This window comes from Argiope bruennichi, chromosome 4 (assembly GCF_947563725.1).
Source record: "Argiope bruennichi chromosome 4, qqArgBrue1.1, whole genome shotgun sequence".
In the NCBI taxonomy this organism is placed as follows: domain Eukaryota; kingdom Metazoa; phylum Arthropoda; class Arachnida; order Araneae; family Araneidae; genus Argiope; species Argiope bruennichi.
In genome coordinates this window covers 123,747,804-123,773,654 of record NC_079154.1, presented here as the reverse complement: position 1 = coordinate 123,773,654, position 25,851 = coordinate 123,747,804, and the positions used below count along the sequence as shown (strand labels likewise).

At 25.9% G+C, this 25,851-nt stretch overlaps 1 protein-coding gene across 1 annotated transcript; it reads right to left on the bottom strand.

The window, feature by feature from the left end:
• Positions 1–609: 609 nt before the first annotated feature.
• LOC129965904 (ankyrin repeat domain-containing protein 13B-like) lies at positions 610–24,739 on the bottom strand. Its single transcript, XM_056080179.1, has 16 exons — positions 24,519–24,739; positions 22,144–22,279; positions 19,064–19,188; positions 18,909–18,954; positions 17,933–17,986; positions 16,430–16,519; positions 15,739–15,928; positions 13,877–13,943; positions 13,298–13,456; positions 10,974–11,144; positions 10,226–10,328; positions 9,813–9,974; positions 6,669–6,808; positions 4,679–4,812; positions 3,805–3,878; positions 610–1,312 (listed from the first exon to the last, which is right to left on the bottom strand). Exons 1-15 carry the CDS (start codon positions 24,612–24,614, stop codon positions 3,857–3,859), a joined length of 1,695 nt encoding a protein of 564 aa, XP_055936154.1. The 5' UTR covers positions 24,615–24,739; the 3' UTR covers positions 610–1,312; positions 3,805–3,856.
• Between the last annotated feature and the right edge of the window lie 1,112 nt (positions 24,740–25,851).

Below are 25,851 nucleotides of genomic sequence, written 5' to 3'. Positions count from 1 at the left end.
AAAAAGACAAAGCTTGGTTAAAAATAAATATAACTTTAAACAAATAAAAAAGAAAGATACTAAAAAATATTATTACTTTCAGAGTATTAATATGATTTTTATTTGTACCAATTAATCTTAGAATTTATAACTTGCATATATATATATTTGGATTTTTTTTTTTAAAAAGGATATACCTTTGGAACAATTCATAAGTTTCTAAACAGTTGTTCAACAATCACCACACTATAAATATATGTACAAATTTTGTACTTTAAATCACTAAATAAAGTACACTCAAATCACAGAAGTTGAAATCTAAAGTCATGCATAATAATTAAAATAAAAATATAAATGCACAAATAAACTTCTATATAATGTCAAATAATTCAAATTATTACAATTTAATGAGATTGAATGATTTTAAAAAATTGAATTAATGAATACAGCTTAACATTGTAAATTATAATGCATCTTTTAGTAAAGGAGAAAAACAATTATCTTCCAATATTTCTTCAAACAGTTTGATATAAAGAACAATTTTAATACGATATTTAATAAAAAAATGCAATACACAATAAATATGATTAACATAAAATATTGCTAAATACATAGTAGTATACACTGAAAACTAGTATTGCAAACTACATAAAATATTTATCAAACAAGATAAAAATTTCATAGTCTTAAGTTTCTTCTCAATGATAAACTCTTCATAAGTGAAAACTAGCTGCTTCATACAATTTACAAATATAGAAATCTGAGCTTACTAGGAAAGTCATTTTAAAGCATACTTCTAGTCAAAAAAATATTTTAAAAAGTCAAGATTTCCTTAAAATGCAATATATTATAATAGACCTATTCTTAATTTGTAAGCTGAAATACTTTTAAATATTAGCTTTAAACAAAAACAGCAGATATCTGTACAATTTTCTACCAAAACATATATAAATCTTTCAGAGATTTAAGTAACCACTACTTATGAAGGAATGGAGGTAAACAGGCAAGACACTTAAAATTTTGATTCTAGACTACAGGAGAAATAAAGAGCTCAGTAATTTATCCCTTGAGGAGATTAACATTATCGGTCAGCTCTTTGATCGTTGTAAACATAAACACCCACACAGAAATATACAATATGTATATATGTAATGTATACAATATATATATATAGTTTCTTATATAAAAAGATGACTATGAAACGAACACTGTGTGTGATTATGACTTAGGCCTTTCTGTATGATATGGATGGCTCAAAAAGGCATTAAAATACTTGCATCTTCTCTGTCTTGCTTGGAAGGAAGATCGTGATATTTGTTACAAACTAGAGATTCTGAAAGATTCACACAAAATGAATTTGTACTACAGGAAAATAGATGTTATAAGCTACTTCAAATATTAAAAATTTGAATATGTTGCTTTGTGCCACAATTTATTTTAATATCCACAGATTACATTAATCACTAAACTCATTAATGGATTAAAAAAATACTACTATATTTTTCGGTTCAAAATTTCATTGCTAAAAAAATATAGCATTTATTGAGCAAATGATTTCCCTATTTAATTTTATCAGCTTTTTCCTAAGTAAAATCTAGCTATGGAATGACATTATGAAATTTATGTGTCAGTCTTCAGATATGTCAAGGAAACTACAATCTTAATTTTGGAGATAAGGCAAAGGTAGAGAAAAAATAAAGTGCACAAGTTTTGTCCTGGCTATGCTGTTAACTAGCCTTATTAAAAACATTGATGGAAAGGTACATATTTTTACAGTAAATTGCTAAATGGTGGAAGCGTTAACATAAATTTAGGCCAATTTCCTCTGAAAAATCCCACAGGAAAGCAATATATCTCTATTTATTAAAATTTAAGCCAGATTTTTTTAACTGGATGAAACTTAGATTTAGTAAGGTAGCTTTGAGTGACAGATGTCAGGAATCCTTGATTCAAAAATTCTAATGCTTTCAGAATCAAAAATAATTACTTAAAAACAACAATGGATTAGTATGACATCAAAAATACCCAAAATTCAATAATTTGAGATGAATTTAAGGGAATAAAATTTTATTTGCATAATTCAAAAGCCTGCCTCTTTTCTTTCTCTTTAAAAAAACCCGATTACAAAAAAGAAACATGTGTCTTAGGCAATTTTATCATATAGATTTAAAATTTGATAGCTATTTCTTACTCAATGAAAATTACAGTCTTCTTGATAAGGAATTTCTACTTAATTTCATTAGTCATTATATGCAAACATTATGAATTCAGATTATTTCAACATTTCATAAACTAAAAGAACTTCACCCTCCCACTCCCTGATAAAAAAAAAAATGTATTTTGGTACAATGTTTTTAAGAAGAAAAAAAGAAAAAAATCACTAGAAAGCTAGCCAAAAATCACAAACATTTACCATTACAGAATTTTGAATTTCTCCATTCCAATACAGGGCCCCTGAGTTTCCAGAACTATTCTTTTTATATTTTTTTTCCAAAAATATATACTTTTTTTCCCCTAAACAGTGCTACAGAGGTCACAATGAAACAATTAGAAATTACCTTCTTTTGAGGAGATATCTATGAGAAACTCTAAATAACTTGAGAAAGTTTCACTCCATAGTTTACTGTTTCATCACAAATATGATGGTTGAATTTCTTAATCAGAGGAAATCAAAATTATTATTAATTACTATTAGATGGCAAAAGGGAAAATATACATTTTTTTTTTTTTTCCTTACTGAGAAAGAAAGTGTTTTGTTCTTTGCCATACCTCCCTTCCTTTTTTTAGGAAATTTCGTGATTTTATTAAGTTATTATTTTGACAATACTCATTTAGAATTGCCCTTTGACTTTGAGAAAAAAAAAAAGAAAAAATCAAATTGATTAACAGATTTTCTATGAAATAGAACTTTTGATACCATTTTTTGCTAAAACAGTCTCTTTTAAGGAGACTGGCCAGCTTGTAATAACAGACTCAGTTTGTTGTTGTTGTTGTTATTTACTTACCAATATGTTACTGGATACTCAGATAAAACTAAATGAATACCTATTTATATAGCCTATAAATCAAACTATTTTCTGTTGTTGTTACTAGATTTTTGTGTCCTGAATCCATCAAGCCCTTTACCCTAAAAAAATGCAGCATAATTGAAATCCTTCAAGAAAGTCAAATTTGACTAATGGCAGATTTCCGATTAGACAGTGGTTTGAAATGGCTACAGACACAATGATTACAATACATTTTTAGCTTAATTGTCAAACAAATAAATTTGTAAAAAATACAAATTCTGTGACTTATAAAATTTTAGGATTATAATATGTGAGTATTAAAAGCATTATTAAATAAATTTCAGTATATTAATTAGTTATTTATAATGTATAGGAATATTAACTATTCATTTAATCGGTTATGTTATATTTCACGTCAGAAATCTTACAAAATAACCTTTAATGTTATATTTATTTCCCATGATATGCATATTAAAAAATAAATAAAAATATCCATTTTTACAAAGCTGCTAAAATAAATTAGATAATAAAGATAAAACATTAATATGCAGATTAAAAATGGACTGAAATGTGAAATTAAATTGACTAGTAATTAAAAGAAGTGTCTCGTAATAAGCATTGTCTAGTATTACAAAAATACCTAAGCCCTCCAATTCTCAGAAAAACTTAGATATGTTTTGATTATGCAAGGCCTATCAAATATTTATGATTAATAAGAAAAACTTTGTTGCAATGAACAAATGTCATTTAGTATAGTCAACATATTTTAATATTCAAAGAACTGTAACAATTATTAGATTGAAAAAAAAAATCTTACCATTACAAACATGCACGCTACACTCCAAAGATTTCTAGAGTAGAAGTGAACTTCAATGCTTACTGAAGGCCCATCTAAAAATATATATAATAAAATGTTGTCAAATTCTATAATATTTAATCTGTAGATTGTATAATGAATGTATTTTAATAAAAAATGGCACTAAAAAATTGATAATTAATTGAAAGAATTGCAAAAAAAGAGTACAAAATAGCTTTGATATGATGCATTCTTGAGAGAATTCTAAAGACAAGTGCAATTTAAGAATCAAAATAGCTTTGCTTAAGTTTTAAAAGACCAAAAGTAATCATATGACATACAGGAAACTGAAAAATGAATGCTACAATTACAAATTTAAATGAATATCTTATTTTAGTTTTAAATAATTTTATTAATTAATAAATGTCTATGAAAATTCATTAGTAGGAATAAGTTCAATGAATTGCAAAGCATTTTTTGGTTCATTTTAATTAAACTCTGAAATGAAAAAAATAAGCACAAGAAAGTATATCTTAAGAATCAATGGTTATAAGCGATATTTCACTTAGGCGTGATATTTTATATCTTTGTATAAAATAAAAATACATTTTAAAATGAGGATTTTTTTTTTTTAATTTGAAGATTAAATTGGCTGTCTCAAGTCAAAGCACAAATGAAATAAATCTGAAATTTCATTCTTTTAATTCTCAAAATTTTAAAAGAAAAAAATGAAATGCTGATATTTTACAGATAATTATTTCCTTTGATTCTTCGTTTAGCTGATTTGAAAATTCAGAATGAAAACAATGAACTTTCTGTAAATGTTAGCATGGAGGAAATAGGAAAAATTTATTCTAATCATAATGAAATCCATACTTAGGAGTTGAATTCTTACTTAAGCTTTCTAGCAACTGATCTCCAAGATCTATTACTCTCAGGAGGACTTGTATCATCTGGAAGAGTAGATGCATCAGTACTGGTTGAAGGGGGAGCTTGAGATATACTGGAAGATGCCATACTGCTTGGAGACTACGAAATGGACAAAATTATTATTTACGCAGGATAATGCAGAGATCATATTTGTATTAGTTATTTTGTTACTCAAAAAGTTTACAACTTTTTTTTAAATTTATCTTGACATTTTTGTCCTCATTCAAATTAAGAAAAAGATTAAGATACTATAGCTGTATAATATTATGCTTCCATAGCATCAGGTTCATTATTTTAACAAAACCCAAACAAACAGATCAATTTTGAATAACTGTTTAAGTTTATACAGAGGAAAACAATTATCATATCTCTGGTAGTCATAATTTTGAACTGAAGCCAAAGTAATTACTACATTCAAATGAACAGTACATGCAAAATGCTTTAAAAATAATACAATTATTTAAATTTGCAGGGATAGCAAAAAATAAAAGACTTCACAACACCATTAGATTATTCTTTGTTTTCATTAGATACAATTTACAGAAATGAAAAATATTCATACACGTTTCATTTTCAAACTGTCTTAAAAACATTACTTAGTTGTCAAGCATTTATTGGATACGTGTTTCAAATGAATAATGTTCAGCAAAAATTACGAGTTGGTATTAGACTGATGTTTTTAAGGGTTGAAGGGCTTGAGAATATCTTGGGCTGATAGTGGTTTCTCTTCAGATTCCTCTTCATTGTGACTGTCCTCATGTTGTATGCCTTCTTTTCAAATCCTCTATATATGACAAATTGATCCTTCTACAGTTTTCTTAGTTATCTCTCAATTTAAATCAACATTGACCCAAGATTCAGAATTTTCTTCAAAAAACTTTACTGACTTTCTATTGAATGTTTATTTATTGATGTTTTTATTATGACCTTTCATGTTTGGGCCTAAAAATTGATGACGACAAGCAAACTGCTAATCACTAGAACCAGTAAATATTTTATGTATTTAGATACAGAAGATCCATTCCTCGCTATTCTATATAATACAGCACTATTTGAATGTTAGATTTGTGAGCACTGTAAGTGGTAACTATTGCACTAATTAATCAGAACAAAAAAATTTACATATTTGCAAATAAAAATGCAGGAAGACAAAACTGAAGCTAAATTCTTAAAGACAGGAATTTTTAAGTATTAACTTCAAAAGTTTATACAGGCAATACTAATTTTAGATTTTATGAGATTTTTTTTTTATCAAATTGAAATATATTTATGAGATTGTTTTCAGTCCGAGTTCCATTGAATTCCATTATGCAGTTCTGATGAACGCAAAATCAGGAAAATGTTCCCATTCATAATATAAAAGTTCTCCATTATAAAGTTTAGAGATAAGAGTTCTGACCCCAAATATATTTCCCATTTGCCCATAATTTAAAATTTTAAAGTGCATTCATCATAACAATCAAATTGCTTCAAAATGAAACATAGTATGCTGATGTGAAGTAGCAATAGTAACTTTTTTCTTATGGACAATTTTTCTTATATTAAAATAATATATGAATTTATTACTAATAAATTAATCATCATAATGCTCCATATTATATATGTATGATTGTCAGTAAATCAAGAATGATTCATACAAAGCTGAATTATGTTACTGAAACAAAATTTGCATGTTCATATGCATTAAATTTTCAGCTATTTCTAATAACATTAATATTATTTTGAATTTCTTCCCAAAAAGTATGAATAAGAATAAGAATTACGATAGAAAAGTAGAAATGCTTATTTCGTGGGTAAATCTTATCTAACAGATAGTTAAGAGATAAATTAATTTGCTAGAGATAGTCTTAGAGGGCAAATATCTAAATTTTATTTTCTAAATTATGTACATAAAAATCTCGTTTTCAGTAATTGATTTTTTTAGCAGCATTGAAAATCAATAATAAAAAACTTACAGTTGCAGTCACAGGAAGAGTTGGAAATGATGAATAACCATATTTTGACAATATTTTTTGTCTCCTTTCATCCCTTCTAGCTGCAATAGCTTCAGCTGTTTGGGGTGGCCTTTCAGTTGTCCTTTTAGCAGTAGTGTTACCTAGAATAATGAAAAAAATTATAATTTAAAGGTAAAAAAAAAGCTATTAAAGCATTACAATCTTATTTACAATGCACATTAAGAAATATAATATGGCAATATTATTTATCAACAGTGAATATTTCATTTATATTTTTAATAGTTAATTCTTTCTATATAATAGAACATTTAACATTACTTCACTTAATTTGTCCCATAAAATTTAATTTTTCTAAATTTTTTATTTAGTTTCATTGAATAGTACAGTTTGATATTGTTCACAAAATCGGCGGTTCATAACTTGTTTCACCCCATCTCTTTATTAGTCTTTAAGCATCCTGATCAACACACAAAGAAATTATCATGCTAAGAGTTAAATTGGCTTAACACACACATAAACAAACAATATTGGTAAAAGTTAACAATTATACAGAGTGATAATTAACAAGTTAAATGAAAGGCATATTTGATTTAGTCCTTAAACTTGTTAATGAAGCTGAATTTCATAAAACTAGGTGCAAATAAAGACAAATACAATCTTATATTTGAAGTTGCATCAAATTGATAAATATATTCGTTTTAATACCAGAACATTCTTTCCACAAATTTTAATTCATAAAAAGTAAAAAATTTTTTTTTTATTTTCTCATATATGAAGTATAAAGAAAGTATTGTAATTCAAATAAGTATAAGAAAGCATTGTATTGTCAAAAAATGCAAACTCCAGATTTCGACAAATCTCTAAATTTTAGACCTCAGCAAGTTGAAAGAACACATTTCTGGCATTATGACTATCTGTTTGGGACAAAGATAACTTAAAAATGTCTTGAGTTAGACTAATGAAATTTGGTATATGGTCTTCACATCAAATTTTGAGTAAAATCCATTCAGAGGAAGTCTGTCATTCTGGCTGTCAAATATAAATTAACAAAATTTTAGATTTGACATCTAAAATGTCGATACTTATGAAATTTGGAACCAGATCTGTCAAGGAATTAACTTTCAGACAATCCATACTTTCACAAACATGTAATCGAGATTACTCAAAAATGCAATGACTTTAAGATATGAAATTTAGCATTTGATTTTGTGGTTAAAATTGTATTTCTGGCCCAAATTCTGATTCCAACTGATTGTGAACAACATGTTTAAAGTACAAATTGATTTTCGAGTACCTACTGCTAGATGCCAGGGAATAATTGGCACGAACTTCACCCAAGGTTGCATGCTAGATTCATTAAAAATGCTACATTTTCATCCAATATTGATATTTTGTAACTATTGTTCACCAATGCCATGCAAGGTATTTATGGTCTTACCCAAGGTCTTCATTTTATATGGGGCATGGGATAACACTTTTATTTGTGAGTATGTAAGAACATTTTGAGGACAGTACCCCCACTGGTTGCTTTAATATTGAGATCCAAATATTTTTTTTCTTTGATTGCTACTCAGTAAGCTTTTAGAATTCCAAATCTTTCACTATTCACACAAACTTGTAGAAACCAATTTCTACAACATTTTTTCATATTAATCTGTTATTATTCCCTACTTACCACAATTTTCAATATCATTTTCACATGACCCTAAATGATCTCTCGCATTGTACTTTCTAAAATTTCAATTTTAAACCATCAATACAGAAGTGATCAAAATTTATGATTTATGCAGGCCACACTACATAATGCACGAGTCTCTTCTAATCTCATATAAATAATTTTTTCTGTCTATTTTCTCACAGGTTGATATTTCTTCTTGTTTTAACCATAATACTTTATACATATTATTGCTATATTGTAGTTTTTTTCAGTCTAAAAATGGATATTACAGAAAAATATATATTCAGGCCATAGAGTTGTGCTCAGGAAAATATTGGATTACTTAATTTAATATTTTGTTTTCCTTTCTTTTGTCTTAAGTTCTTGCCAAGAAAAATAATCTGAAATATTTAAGCTCTCATGTACTTTGCTATTAACTGCTATCTTTGGCAATCAGAGAATAACAAGTCTTTGTTGGTGTATATCCCATATACTTTACATTCAAGATACAAGATGGGGTAGCAATGGAAACAGATGGTTTTTGAAGATATTGGAAAGACGATTTTTTTTAAAATAAAAAATGGTGACAATGTTATATTAATGATGCAAATAATTGTACATATAATTAATTAAAGTTTATTAAGAGTATTTAACTTTTACCTTGATACAGTTATTCCTAATTTTAATCATATTCTTATTATACTCAAGAATTTTACAGAAATAAAATTCTAGAATATTTACAGGTCAAAGAATGCAAAGTAGAAACCATATCTATAATATTAAAAGTGAAAATTGTACAGATAAAAAATAAGCAATTAATAATTGCATTTAAAAAAATGTATAATATTGTTAATTAAATGTACTGACTCTTTTATTTTGTAAGTAAATAACCTTCTGAAAAATCCTGCAATGAATATAGAAATCCTCCACACTTTTATTTGGTGACAAGACATTTATTTTATAAAAATAAGGGTGAGGTAAAGAAAATGCCTGTAACAGGGTGGAAGTCAAGGCATAGGTCTAACAAAGAATCCTGAAACATGCATATATTATTGCATATCATTCCCTTGTGGGGTTAAAATGCCTAAAAGAAATAGTTTTGGGAACTTAAAACGAAAAATATATATTATATGACACAGATATAAGAGCAAAAATTATTCAATATTATTGTGCAATTCATTATAGTGTTCAAGAAAGTAGTTATAAAAGCCAAAATATAAACTATTTAAAAGAAAAAAATAGGAATAGCAATTTCAGGATAAAAAATATATTCATTATTCTTAAAAGTAATAAATGAAATATTTTTTTAGTAGCAGAAATATGTGCATGCCACAAAAAAATTAGTTTTGCAATGAAATTTACTTCCTCAAACTCTGAAAGAAAATCATATTTTATAGGTAATAAGCAAATTACTTTAAAATAATAAGAGAAAAAGTTTTTTTCCTTAAAAAAATTTATAATTTAAAAAATATTTATGAAATTCTTACCAAATTTGATATAGTTTTCAGGCACATCAAAACAAGCTGGATCAACTTCACAAGCATAACAGCCATCGATTTTATATGGTGAGACACAAGGAACTGGTGAGTCTAAGGCAAACACATTTCCGAAAGTAACTCTAGCATGTAAAACTCGAAAAAGTGGTACTTCTGCAATTACATATAATTTTGTACAACATTAGTAAGCATAAACAAAGCCTACAAGACTGTGATATAGTTTCAATGAAATTTTAACCATACGAAATAATTTTAAACCATATTCAAAATAAAAGCTAGATGCTTGCTCAACTAATAAAAATATGATTTTATAAATAATATTCTTCATTGTGCTAAAAAAACTGAATAATAATCAGAAAAAAAAAGCCTTTTGAAAATATAGAGATATAAATTATATACCTCACCCATTTTAATTGGAAAACCAGCAGGCAACTGATGCATGATGAAATCTCTTAATTTAGCAAAATGACGATTACTAATTGCCATTAAATCTATAATGGGAATGAGCTGAAAATAAAAAAAAAATTCAAATGAATTACTTAAGAATTTATAAAAAGTTAATAATCAAAAACATGAATGTTCATATCCTATTCCATCTTTATGTTATCAATACATACTGAATCCTAAAGTACTACCCAGAAGAAAATTAATAAAATAATCTTGACATTTTTGTTTTCACTACAGATAAAAAATATGCCAGTACAATGTTTGATGTTTCCATTCAAAGAGATTTCATCAGGAGATATACATCATATGTTTCACATATCATATGTATTTGTTCAGTTTCAGTTTTTACTTTCCCTTTTTTCAGGTTAAAGATAAATAATTTTTCTTGAAACTTTTAAGAAGAATTATTCTGAAGAAGCATCTTCCCATATTATATAGTTCTAATTAGAAGCAATAATATTTTAGCTGGAACTTTCTAAAAAAAATGCACATTTTATGTTTGTTCACTAAGCCAATTACTTTAAATGTATCTCTATTTGGTGTTTTTTAAAAATCATTTTAAAAGTTATATAAGTATGCAAAATATCACTAAATTTAAATATAGCTTTGTCACCATCTAAAAAATTTTATGTGAAATAAATACTCAAGTAAATATTATCATTTCATAAATCAGTCACTTATAATTTCACTCAGAGAAAATTATACCTGCTCTTGAAGTGAAATGGGATAATTCTCACAAAGCCATATAGTTCCTTTGAATTTCTGTATTTTTGTAGATACTTCTCTAGGCCTTCCAACATCTCGTCCTTTCAGATCAACAAGTGCATCAAAATATTCTTCGGGTGTAATCGCACAAGGGTTTGGCGAACGAGCTTCCTAAAGGAAGAAAAATAACATGATAGGTGTAAGTGAAAAAGAAACTGAAATATAATTTTCTGTAATGGAAAATAATTCACCCAAATACAATGATTAACTGAATATTTCCAAATATTTATTAAGCATTTATATAGTCATATTATATATAATTTTTAATTAATTTATGTATTAAAAATATTTGTCTAATCACACAAATTCCAGTTTTATTGCAACTTCCAAATTGAGCAAGACAATTATTTTCCATTGAGCCAAAGTGCTATTGGCAAATTCCTTTTCGAAACTTCATACGTTCAAAATTCTTTCTTATGCTCTCCCCTCCCTGGTTTCTGACTTTCTACTCAGTAATGCTAAGTAGATCATTTTCCCACATGATTTCCCATGCCAAAAAATTCAATTAGGATAAGAAAAGAGAGAGGGGGAGGACCACATTAGCTGGTCACCAAACCAAAGCTGCAAATACTCTTGAATATGCACATTGTATAAATTTTGATGTTTTCCAGTACTAATCTGTATTTCATTACATTTTGTATCAACTTTTTAGCCTTTGAGAGTACTTTTATGGATGTATTAGCAGTAAATAGACAGAGCTCCTTCTCACCATATGGCAGCTGTAAGATGATGGTTGGATGTTGGATGCTGACCATCATCTGATCCTAATTTGATTACTGTTTACTTTTAATTATATGGTTGTTTAAATTCTTCCTTATATAATACATATCATGTAGATGCAGCAGAATTTTGTTAATGAATTCAAAAGGCCTGAATAAATGTAGCTATTGAGACACAGGATAGTGTGCACAAACATATTATTAAAAGAATACAACTTAGTATAGGTGTTGAAGTTATTGATTTTGAACAAGTGTATCAAGTACTTCAAATAATACTTTATTTGACCATTTTTCAAAATTTAATGAAAGTTAATAATTGCATAGTTATAAATATGAATTAGGATTTCATCTTTTTAATAGCCTTTTGTGATATACATATTATTCCTGAAAAAGATTATCAATGACTTTCTCAAATACTAGTCTGAGGCATGGAAAAATAATTTAAGTCAATAAGTTTACCTTTTAATATATCAGCACGCTTAACTGATAGAAAAATTAAACTTTGTGTCCTTAAAATGAATGTAATGAAAAATGAATGCAAAAAAAAAAAAAAAAAAAAAAAAAAAAAAAAAAAAACTACACTTTATTTATAGATAATAATTTTCTACAGGGATGTGCAAAATGTAGTTTTTGTAACTTTTTATTCTTACCTCTACAGAAGCCAAAATCTTTTAACATATTTGGGTACCTCATTTGAAGAAATTTTACAATTGGAAGTATATGCCTAATTGCAATAGTTAAGGAAACAAATACTTGCTTCACTTTTTAGGAATACTCTGCATATCAATTGTAAATAACTGCTTTGTTTGTTTTGTTTTTGAACATTTTTCACATCATCATTTTTATTTTCATTACTTTGCATAAAATTAGTAGAATTATGATAGTGTCTTTGTAGTAGGGAAGTGATAGTTGTCTTTGTAATTAATGTCTTTTTAATGAATTATTTAGTCCATTTAGTTTTAAAATGGTGATGGAATCCAACTGCAAAATGTCAATTATTTTGCCATAATAAATTGCAGTGCTATTGAAAAGAGGAAATTACAGAGGCAAAATCATTTTAATGATAAATTTGAATTTTGTGAAATAATAAATCAAGTAAAAAATCATCCATTCCATATTAAAAATATTTTATGTAATAATTTTTACATTATTTATTTTTAAACAGTTATGTTTTCTTTTATATACTTTGTGTACTCTGAAAAATTTATCATGGTTATTCATATTAAAATTTTAAATTAGCAATGATTTATTGTCTGAAAACAACAATAACAAAAAATTTCGGGTAATCATTTGTGAAATTCAAAAAGTGTATTAAGAAGTTATAGTATAAGTAGTTCTATAATTGGTGTAAATTTTTTTCAAATATATTGATTTCTTAATATTTTTGCTTTTGACACTTATAACATTTACTACTTTCAATCCTAAAATAAAATATTCATGAATAAAGAAAAAAATTAAATAAATCTTACAGCATAATACAAATCTGAAATTTATAACTACGAGTAAATGAAGATGCTACATAAGAAGCAGCATATTAAAACTTACCCCAGTCACCGACATAGAATTAGTGCGCTCATCAACTTCCATGATTCCTAGAAAAGATTGGAATGCTGATCGCGTAGCTTTATATTTTCGTTTATCTGCATCAGATAAGTGTTCTGTTCTGGTTTTCGTAACCAATTCCACATTGTTTGCAACATAAACCTAAAAGGAATTGTATAATAAGAATTTTAGAATTATTTTTTCAAAAAAGTAAAATTATTAAACAATAAAAATAACTCAAGAGATAGTAATAAAGAAATTTGTTTTTTCATTTTTTTATTTATTACTTTCAAGGGCTTGGCTTGAAAATAAAATTCAAAGTGCATAGTAAATGAAACATCTAACATTAAAAAAAATTTATTTAATAATAACAGCTAAAATAACAACTCATTTATTACATTTCTGATAAATATAAATGAAATGCAAATATAAGTAAATACAAAGTTTTGAAAATAAAATGTCAACAGCCAGTTTCAAGTATATACTTATTAATCCACAATAAGCTAAAATCAGTTGTAATCTATCATCTGACGCAATAATTTATTTGAATAAAAAAGAAAGGAGTATAAGGTAAAAAATTACCCTGCATTCATAGCCATTAACCATCACTGTTTTACTATTTTTGCGATGCAATATTCCTGTTTTAGGGCTGAAATATTTAGAAAAAATTGATATTAGTAAAATCTTTACAATATTAATTTGTATGAAATAAAATAAATGTTAAAAATATTAATATAGCATATATTGCAATTTGATTTTAAAAGAAAGCAGAAAAAATGTTTAAAATTTTCTCAAAGATAAGATTACAAATAAAATAAAATTAACAACAAAATCACAAAGAATAAGTAAAACAGAAGGGAAAAATACTTCAATTCACCAAATGTATAATTTTAATCATTCAAAAAATTATAATATTAAGAAAGACTGATCTTAGTCAATTCTAGCAAAGTACTTTTACTTTAATTCTTTGAGGCCTAAAGAGAGATAAAATTAAGTTCGCATTTAAAAAATGTGAAACAGACTTCCATTTTAAATGCTGTAACCAGTTTTGTTAATAATGGGATATAATAAAAATATCTTTGTAACAAAAAAACAAACTTTACATGCAAACAATGCCTAAAGAGAGAAAAATTGATATAAAATTAAATACTTCTAAAAAATCGCAATTATTAATCATTCTAAAATAAAGATAAATAAAAACTTTGTTACAAATATGAAGACCTATTATAACAGATTTTTCTGCTATTACATGGACTTGATCACATTTTTTAAATTATAATTCCCAATACCATTTAAGTATTTTTTTTTTTTTTTTAAGTTAACCAACAGATCACATTTATTAAAAACTCGAATCCTATTTGAAATTTTATACAAATTCCCATTGTATGCAAATTTGTTTTTTTGCTTTCTCTAACATGTTATTATAAACTACAAACTTTCTACAACAACTTAAAACTAACACACCAAACAAATTTTTAAAGTCAGAATGTTATCATTTTGAATTTTTTCCCCTTTGATTTATTTTTGAGGCAAGCAAATCAAAAGCAGTCTTTATTTTTCTGATAAAGTATACTATACTACACTTTAAAATATTATTACCACTGCTATATTAAGACTATTCAGCAAAATATTTAAACATTTATCCATAAAGTTTTTTAAATGATTTCCAACGATTATTCGATAATTTTTCTAAAAAATATTCAAAATTTAATTTTATTCCTCACTTGTTTTGATTTTGTATTTTTAATATAATTTCAAAAAGTTTGATTGAAATTTATATTTTTAATTAATTTGAGTGTTAATCAACTTTAAAACCTAGAATTGATACAAAATATCCTTTTCAGTTCTTTGAAATCAACAGATTCAAAAACCAATTACTTAGACAAATATAATCAAAAATAGGAATTTCAAACTGAAACTAATAAAATATTTGTTTAAATATTTGATGAAGATTTCACAGAACTTCATGCAAAGTTTCTTTAAATCATAAAAAACTATATGAAACTTTTTTTTTTTTTTCTTTTTCAATTTCGTACTATAGTTTTCAGAAGATAATAGTGGGAATTTCAAGCTCACTAAAAGCCATTAAGGTAAATTAACTAAATTTTACTAGGCACAAGCAAAAATTATTTATTTAAATAGCACACAAATATGAATTCATAATTATCAAACTCAATAAAACATTAGTTTACAAGTACCTTCTTAAGAAATGATGGTTGTGGTTAAGAAGTTCAATTTTTTAAAAATCACATTAGATAAAATAATAAATAATTCAATAACACATAATTATAAATTAAAGGCAACTTTTCACAATTTGTAAACAAATTTTATTTGTAAAGAGAGGAGAATATAAAAAAAAATAATTTGGTTATAAAACTTGAATATAAAAGTACAATTTTAAAAAAATTATTAGAAATAAATCAAAGCTATATACAAATAGAAACCTTTCAAATCTTATTTTCTCTGTATCTACATAAGTGGCTACAATAGGTGCAGCAAAGCGCAGTGCAACCTGCTCAGGAGAAGGTGATAATGCAACCATTACACTCATCATGTGAGCAGGAAACACCTTCATCTGTTCGATGAAAACTTTCCTTGAATCATGATTCACCTCCATTATAACAGCACCATCCTCTGAAAAAAGAATAAACTATAAGTAAAAAAATAGGCACACAAGATGATATTTGAATTGTCAGTAAGCAAAAATTATATTCATCAATTTTTTATCAACTATAAAATATCTAAATTAAAATTTTTAAAAAAATAATTAAAATTTTGTTTTCCCAATTATTGTTTAGTGTATGCAACATGAAAAAGCACACAAAAAAATCCAACATAGTTTTATATTTTGAATTTCATAATGATAAATATTATTATAGTATTAGTTTAATAATTGTACAGTGAGAACAGTTAATACAATAGTGAGTACAGTTAATAAATGTACAATAATTTAATAATTGCACACTGTTATGAGATAAATGTCAAATTGAAAATCTCATTTTCATATATTTTATGAAAATGAGATTCCCTTGCATATAATTTTATGAAATTTACTTACAATCACTATAATGTACAATGTTAAGTTGGCCATTCTCATATAAAACATACTTTAGACTTTAAAAATCTAATATTTACCATGTCCTTTAAAGATATAACTTCTGTTCCCTCGTTGCCACTTAGATTGATAAAATCCTAGGAGTGTAGTATCAATGCGCACACTAGAGCCTACAACAAAATAAATATATAAATTTGGAAAATAACGCTAGTGAATATCATATTTAAAATCATTTCTGAAAAATTAGAAGGTTATAAAGCTTATTTTGATAAACATAAATTGCTGTACAATTCAAGGTCAAGAAATATTATACAAGTCATGAAATATTACATGGCATTTCCCAGCATTACAATCCAATGATCCATAGTCTTCATTAAAAGGCAATTCTGACTTAGTTCCTAGGATTTCAACAGTTGTGTCTACTATGCAAGATACCTGGAATTCCCACCAGTACTATGAAGCTTTATTATTGCAGTTCTATATTTATTGTAGTCTGCCAGTTCTTTATTGGGCTTTTTATTTTCATTTATTTAAGGTTTTTTTTTTTTTTTTTTTTTTTTTTTATCAATCCTTTTCTTACTCCTAATAGGACACCAAGTGTTAGCGCCAATTACTACTACTGTGCCTCACTGCTCCAGTTATATCCATACATAATACAGCAATTTATGCATACTGATATGACTTTTATATTTCCATACAGTTTTTGTCAGAATTTCAAAACAGTAAATGCATAAATATTATACTACAGCAGAAGAAAAATAAAGACAGAAAATCATATTCAGTAAATTTACACATAAGAAGCATACACAAATCTTAATAAAAGTAAATAAATCAAAAACAATCTTAAATTTAAAATAAGTTGCACAATTACTTATACATTTGGCTAAGGGTTAATCAACCCCCCTCCTCCTGCTCACTTGATTCACCAAGTTCCAAGAATCATACTGTGATTCTTCTCAGATTATTATGTGATCCCAGCTCACCATATAAATTTTTTTCATTTATTCACTATACAATAGTGTATTTCTGCTAATAATAGAAAATAATAAGTGTATTAAATAACTTAAAACATTTGAAATTGAATGAACGTTTAACATTAATTTTTCAACACTTACTAAAAAAACTAAAGTATCAGTTGTTGAATTTTAAATTTCCTGGTAGCAAAGAGACATATGCAAATGTTAAAAAGAAATTTGAAAGCTAAAAAAAATAATAATTCTAAGATGTTTAAAAATCAAAATTATTTATATAAAACTAAAATCAACCCTTTAAAACTTCTTGGTTTACACAACTGACAATATAATTCATATTTTGTTCATTCTGATTGAATTTTCTTATGAATTATTCTTCAAAAGTTTCACATTCCAAACTTCTCATTTTTTAAGGTTTCGAACAGCATGACTAAAAACATTCATTTTCTCAGACATTCTGCAGATTCAAGCATGTAAATATTCCAAACGTATAAACTAATTCCCAAATAGCAATTAATAAATTCATCCCAATTTTGAATCAATATAAGTATTTTATATTCACTGACAACTACCTACTTTGTGCTACTTTTTATATCAAAACTGAATACATACCACATTTGTACACTTTGTATGTATCACTAGGGCATAATCTTGACAGTAAGGGAACTAAAAAGAAATATATCTGTGATAAATTCATTACAAAGTAGCATGCATTTTGCATGGTCACATAAAAACAGTTTCAAGGTCTATTTAAAATCCATACACTTTAAAATACAAAATTGATAGGATTACTTTTTACAGAAAACATGAATCAAATATGTTTTTCTATGTAACATATTTTTGTACAATAAATAGCTGTAAAAGAAATATTCTTATATGACACTTTTCAATTTTCATTATTGATAAGATTTTGTTATTAAAAAGAAAACTATGAGAGTAAGCAAAAGCTTATTCACCCTGCACCCCCCCCCTCAAAAAAAATTAAGTGGATACTTATTTAAAAACGCATGTGCAAAATCAAAGAGAAACTTTGATGAAGGTAAAATAGAATTTTGACTTCCTTTTGCCACTTTTCCATATGTATAAGCATTTTTGTCATCAATTATTTAATCTAATTAGTCAATCAATCTGGCAATTTCCTTCAGTCAGAGCCAAGAGGAAAAAAAGAAAAGGAAGAAACAAATTTTACACTAATATTTATTTATTTTAAAGCACAGTGATAATTTTTTAAAAAAAATTTGTTTCTGAAATTAGAAAAGATTCATGTTTGTTTTACAACTGAATTCAAGGTGTTATAGGATGAAATTATCTTTCATAGAAAATATTAAAGCAACTAGACATGGTGTATTTAAATTAAGAACTTAATTTTTGCCAGTTGTTGAGTTAAAATAATGTTTCACAAATAAATGTATGAATAAAGTAAGACATGTGAATATATTACATAACAACCTTAAAATAACATGCATATAAAGTATAACTTTAAAAAGTATATTATTGTGAAACATTAAATACAGGATTAAAAAAAATTATAATACTCTTTAAAATTTCATTATTTTAAGTTATTGAAATATATCAAAGAAATACATACCCCAGCTCTTGAATTCCCAGCTTATTTCAATGTAGAAGTCTGGTGTCTAAAAATACAAAAATACCCTAATAAGTCAAAACATTATTCAAAATTTCTCTAATTCAGTATTCATTCCCTAAATAATAAGATGTTTTAATTATTTATTTACTACATACACCCTGTATTTTGGAAAGTAAATCAGGAATCCCAATAGCACGAGTACTGTAGCGTTGAAAGTCTCTTTTCTCTAAAACTTCTTGTAAGAGTTGAGCATTTTCTGTGCTTACAGCCTCATGGACAACTGGAAAAAAATAATAATAAATAATTTGCATTTATTAAAAATGCTAAATATAATCATTATTCATTCGTTCTCACTGTTTCAAGCACTAACAGTTTGAATAATAAATGAATGCTTACAATTATTATAGCATACAAAATTTGAATACCTTTATTATTAATTTCAATTTAGATACACATTTATTATTAATTTCAAAATAGATACACAATGTTTTTTTTAATGAAAAGCAAAAATATTTAATAGAAATTTCACAAAATTATTAAAAACATTGAAGGCAATAATAATAAAAAAAATGTTAAGGAAAGTATGTCAGGGTTCCAATATCTATTGATGAAATTTAAATTTGAAATTTTCTGATAGATTAAGAAATGAAACAAACAAGAACTCGTTTTCCATTACATTTTCAGTTATGTAAAAATAAAGGCATATAATATATAAAAAGGAAAAAAATGCCATGAATCACATTAAGATTTAATCCTGCTTTTCCTGTTATTTAGAAAGTAGTCATAACATGTATTCAATGCAATACTAAATTGAAAACTGTATACATACAGTAATATTTCATTTTTTCACATTTAAGAGCAGTATACTTCTAATTCTGAATTATACCTTGATTGATTGACAAATGATTCTTATTAAAGAGAATCATTACTACATTTTTGAATTTTTTTTTCTTTCTGGCTAGATTTTATGGGACTATAAATCAGATTTTTTTTATCTAATTGCATTAAAAGTTCATTTGAAAATCTCCATAATTTTCCATAATATAGTTGCATTTTGTTATCACACAACATGACAAATTGCTTTATTTATTCTTAAAAGGCAGATAATACTGACCATCTTCAGCTGGAGAATAAAAATAAATTTCACATAATCAGAATTCAAATAATAGACATAAATGGGTTCAAAAGAAAAAAAAATCTTTCTTTCATTTTCCTTAACACAATAATAATTAAATGAAAGAACTAAAAATGAAATGAATCATAAGTCCGAAGAAAGTAAAAGAATTCTTGAGAAAAACATAGTATCATTTAAATATCATATAGTTGGATTCCATAATTATTTTCATATAATATATTCATTGTAAAACCCATGCAATAGCATGCACTAAGCTATAACAATATCTTTTTACTAATTTTTTTAATTGAATTTTTACTATTTTCTATTGATTTATTTAAAAAAATTGTTAATTGTTGAATTAAGCTTATATCAAAAGAAAAGGTTAGCTCACTCAACAAGCATAATATGTTCCCAAATCTTATTCCTAATGTAAAAGATTAATTAAATGAAGCAGTTTTTCCTATGAGAATCCATGTAAAATAGAACGATGTGTTTCATTCTAGAAAGAAGTATTTAAAGAAATTTATAATATTGTAATTTATTATTTATAATGCATGTTTTTTAACAAGAAAGGTTGTCTAAAGATCCTTTGGATCTAAGCTTCTATCAAAAATGAGACACAGCCTTATCATTAAATGTATTTGTAGTATTCATAATTATTGACTGATTAGATGATGTTTCTTAATGCACAATGCAATAATTTCCCATACTTTCCATATTTTACTGTAAGTTGTTACTTTGTTGAGATAGAATTTCTTCTTCTCATAATTCATCCACAACCTTTTACTGCAACACAGAATGCAGCTCTATAAGCTCTTTGATAGTTCTATTTATATTCTTTCATAAGCTCATTGATGTCATAGCTATCCATCCTAGCCTAATAATCTTGGCCAGAGACATAATCTCATCAATTAAGGCTTCCTAGTTACTAGCTCAAATCTCTCAAAATTGGGTTTCACAATACTATCTGGCCAAAGCATCTTCTATCCAGAAATAAGGATTCTCTTGAAACAAGTGTTCAACAAAGACTGGAATCCATGAAACCGACCAATCCAGCATTAACGTCATAATATCTCATTCTGCGAAACATTGCTCTATAAAAGCATCACTTCTCTTACTTTTAGTTTGCTCATTATGGGAGATACTCCTTAAATGAGGTATGACTATATGCTTATTTTATTAAGTGAAGTAATTTTTTTTTTTTTTTTTTAAATTTCCAATTGATATTCTACATTTTATCTACTTATTTCTCTAATTAAATTGGAAATTCATAAATTTTCAATTTGATTTTTCAGCACGAGAAATCTAAAATGTACAAATAAAGTTGTAATAAACAATAATTGCAAGATCTTTTAGATTATAATGCTTAATTATACATGGAGACGAGTACTTAAATTATCCTCATTTACAAAGAATATTATTTCCATTTTAAACTATACAGTTAAATTAAAGTTCTGCTACACTAAGCTAGTTTGAGATGGACCTCATAATTTTGAAAGTCAAATGATGAAAGTCATAGTTTGGCTAGCACAGTCTATCCCAATTTCCATACTACACCTCTGTAACTGAACCCATGGAACTTCAGTCAAAAAGCTAAAATGTCTTTCATATTACTTTTGAATACTAGACTTTCTTTATAAAAAATCTTGAAGCTATTTTTAAATTATTATCAGTATCATAACTTAAAATATTTTTTTTTTTATTTCATAAAAAGATATCTAACATTAAAAATCAAAAATTTCCCAATTACATGTTCATTAAAGAAAGTAAAACTGTAATGAATGGAGACATTATTTTAAGTTAAATTTTTGATCCATCAATACTTTGTTGGAATAAAGACTAGAAATTAAACAAAATTTCTTAAATGAAGTGTTAAGATGGGACAAATAAAAAATCTTAAATAAGATAATTTTTTATTTAGTTTATCACTTCAAAAATTAGACAAAGAAATCATTTATCATCATAAATCATCAATAAAAGTAAAATATAAATCTTTTTTTACATTACATTGCAAGTTCCATTACCAGATTTATAACAAGTAAAACAGCTATATATATATAATCAATATTTCAAAAAGAAGGATAAATCAAATGGTCTAGCAATGACATCCATACCAACCTGTGTAACCCTGCTTAGTTTCCACAATGACATCGGCTCCATGTCTTAGAAGGACTCTGGCAGTTTCTAAATGATTTAATGTAACAGCAAGCATTAATGGTGTTCTTCCCCTTGGATCTTTCTTCTCGATGTCATGCTGAAAATGAAAATATTTCAAAAATATAGTGCATGCTTATATATAAGTTGAAGGTTTCAATCCCAGAAAAATGTATAAAGTTAACAATTATAATGTCTTATCTCTAATTTATTTAATCAAGAATAAATTTAATGTTAAAATTAGTTTCCAATGTAAAAAGTACATAGTAGGTTCACAAGACAATAAAAAGGAAAAATTCATTTTTATATTTACTATGGGGAAAAAATACATTATTGTTTCTAATTAACTGAATAAACAAATTTATAGGAGTTAGTGAAGATTTCCAAACCATCAGTGCATTTTAAATATGCAGAACAGGTGAGAAAATTAAACTGACTCAATTCAATTATAAAATAGCTGCTTGTAGAAAAGAATTTCTAAAAATATGTATTTACTCGTTACTGCATGGAAGAGTGAGGTATTAGTTAGAAGAGGGGAAAAAACATTATTCAAAACTCACTTATAAAACGAAATTCTAACTGCTGTAAAAAAATGTCATCAGAAAACTTTCATTTTTGATTTAAAATTTTTCTGAAATACTGAGAAACATATCATAAAAAAAGAAACAAAAAACACTTTTATTTCCTTCTTAATCCTTCAAGTTTGACATCAGCAGTTAAAATTCATTAATTAAATTATTTTTAGAATAATTATTATTTTTTTTTAATTCAAAGCAATACAATTAAATAAAACAAAACTGACATTGTATATCTCCCTTGCCTTTTTTATAGATTATTAAAAAACAAGCATAACAGTTTTAAAAGAACACTTCTGGAAAAAAAAAATTAAAGATTTAAATTAAAGAAATGTAGTAAAAATGTTTCTAGTTCCTTAAACTCTGTTTCAAACTGATATTTCTACTCTTCTCTACAAGGAAAGTGAATTCTGCCTTCTCTTAAGGAATGCAAAGATTACTTGAAGTTTTTAAATATAAGATCAAATTACTTACTATAACTTTAAAAAATCTTTCCTAAATAATAATTTAAAAAAATGTAATCTTTCCTTTAATCCTTTTTTTAACTAGATTTTGATTTATTTCTGGTTTAAAATACAGAGTAAAAGAAACAAATATTATAATTATTAATTATAAGAATATTTCTAAACACCAAGAAATTCATAATCTGCCATGATTTTTTTAAAGCTTACTATCAGTTATTTTTTTATAAATACAACATTAAAAAAATGTTCATTTAAATTTTAAAAAACTTGAAAAGAAAAAAAAAATATTGCAAGGCTTTAGTTACAGATTGAAAAGACTTGATTATGAAAATCAAACATCAGAAGTCTTTATGCATCTGTTATAATATTTAAAACTTAAATTGCACATTTAACTTAGATTTGTATAACTTATTGAAATATATCATAGCAACATAAAAGCTCATTATTATTATTATTTTTTTTAGTTGGAACATTTGAAAGGAAGACCAAGAATTTTTCTAAGATAAATAATACAATGTAATGAGAGAAAAAAATACATTAAAATTAGATTAATAATCAATGAAAATATTTTTTGGTGAAAAATATATAGTTTTGAGATTGAATTTTATATTTAAAAATAATTTACTACAATTTAATATTATTAAATAGAGTTCTCAAGTGATAATTTCTAAGATAATGAAGCACACAATTACTCAGAAATATTTAAGATATTGTCCTTTTTTTTCATTAGAAGTGGAATAAATAATCTTTAAAATGTTAAAATAACATAAAGCAATAATAACGAATTCAATATATTACAAGCAAATAAATGCAACAATAAAATTTTACACCAAGCATTAAAATAAAGTTTTTGCATTAAAAATGTGTCACAAATTTAAAATGAAAATTTTATATCAGATTAAGATTTAAAACTTAAATTTCAACAAAACAAATTATGAGTACAAGAAAAGAAAAAGCATTTTTTTAAAAATCTAATTCACATTGTGAAAGGTACCATATGTGAATACACAAGTTCATTTTTATCACTCATTTGATATTTAGATACAAACTTATAAGTAAATGATTATAACTGAATATGAAACTACATAATATAAAGACATTTAATTACAATATCTAAATACACATATTTCCAAGAAAGATTTTTTTCAGCATATTATTTTCTAGACTTCAGTAAGAACTACAGCTATAATTTTCTAGCGACGTTTTTACTTTTGCTTTCTATAGATACAATACATTTTAAAAAGAAATATACATATATTTATATTAAAATATGATCTTTTGGACAAAATACGATTCATACCTCTGACGACTGTAATAACTTCTCTAACTCTTTGTAATCGTTATGCCAAACACATAAATGAAGAGGATATTCTCGTTTGATTCTTTCATAATGCATTATGATAATATAAAATCCGGCACTTTTTTCTACAACTAAAAGTAAGCCAATAGAGATTTAGATAAGTTTTTAAATGAAAGCTGTCAAACTAAAAACATTATAGCGAGCTTTCCTGCTTAGCAGCAACATGGATACGATCGTACACAACTTAGAGTTGAGATGTATTAAGTTCGTATTTTTCAAAAACGAAACTAACACGAATGTGCAAAATGAAGCCGGTAAATTTACAGGAAAAGAAGATCAATGGATACTATGTTTTTGTATTGAGAGTTAATAAAGGTAACATTTTTATTTTCTCTCTAATAAAAAAATGCATTTTAGAGCTTGAAATCCGGATTATAGAGAATGACATCATGGAAGTCTGACCAAAATTGTCAGATGACTCTTGCACATGAATACCTGTATATATATAATTCATGTATCCCATGGGTCTTTTTTTTTTCTGCTAGATTCTCTGTTACATAAAATCGCCAATTTCAGTTTCTTTTGTAAATGAAGTATATAGAAAATATTGTTATTGTCAAAAAATTCGCACTCGACATTTTGATGAATTTCCACGTTTTAGATATCCCCGAATTCAAAAAGCACAATTTGGTATCATATTTCTCTGTTTGATATAAAGATAATCCTAAAATTCTTTGTGCTAGATGGATAAAATTTGTTATATGGCGTTTACACAAAATTTACAGAATTCCACGAAATTTTTGAGCAATTTCCATTAAGAGAAAATTGGTCTGTCCGTCTGTCAATATAAGTTAACATGATAAATGCAAAGACGAAGACAGCCAGATAGAAGAAATTCTCTACACGAAGTTAATATCTATAGATACAGATTTAACATCTGAAGTGGTTCATAGGAGCTTGTTCCTGTTAATTTTTGCTGGTGCAGTGCAGATATTTGGAGAGAAAATGTTAACTAAAGTGCAATCTTCGTAATTTTACTACACATCAAAATTACTAGATCCGTCACAAAAGTTTTCTCGTCTCTTCGAAATGGATATTAATATAACTTAAGCTGGAAGTTTAATTTTTTTCGGGCTGTTTGCTTTCTGAAATTAAAAAGGATTTTCTCCTATAGTAGGAAATTTATCTGCAAATAATAATAATAAAAAAAAATTTTGCCAACTAACTAAATGTTAAAGTGTGCGCTAATGTAAAGAATATTACTGCATCAATGGAAAAGTCATGTCTAAAGAATGTATTATTTATAGAGCTGTTTGATTGCATTTCATGTACA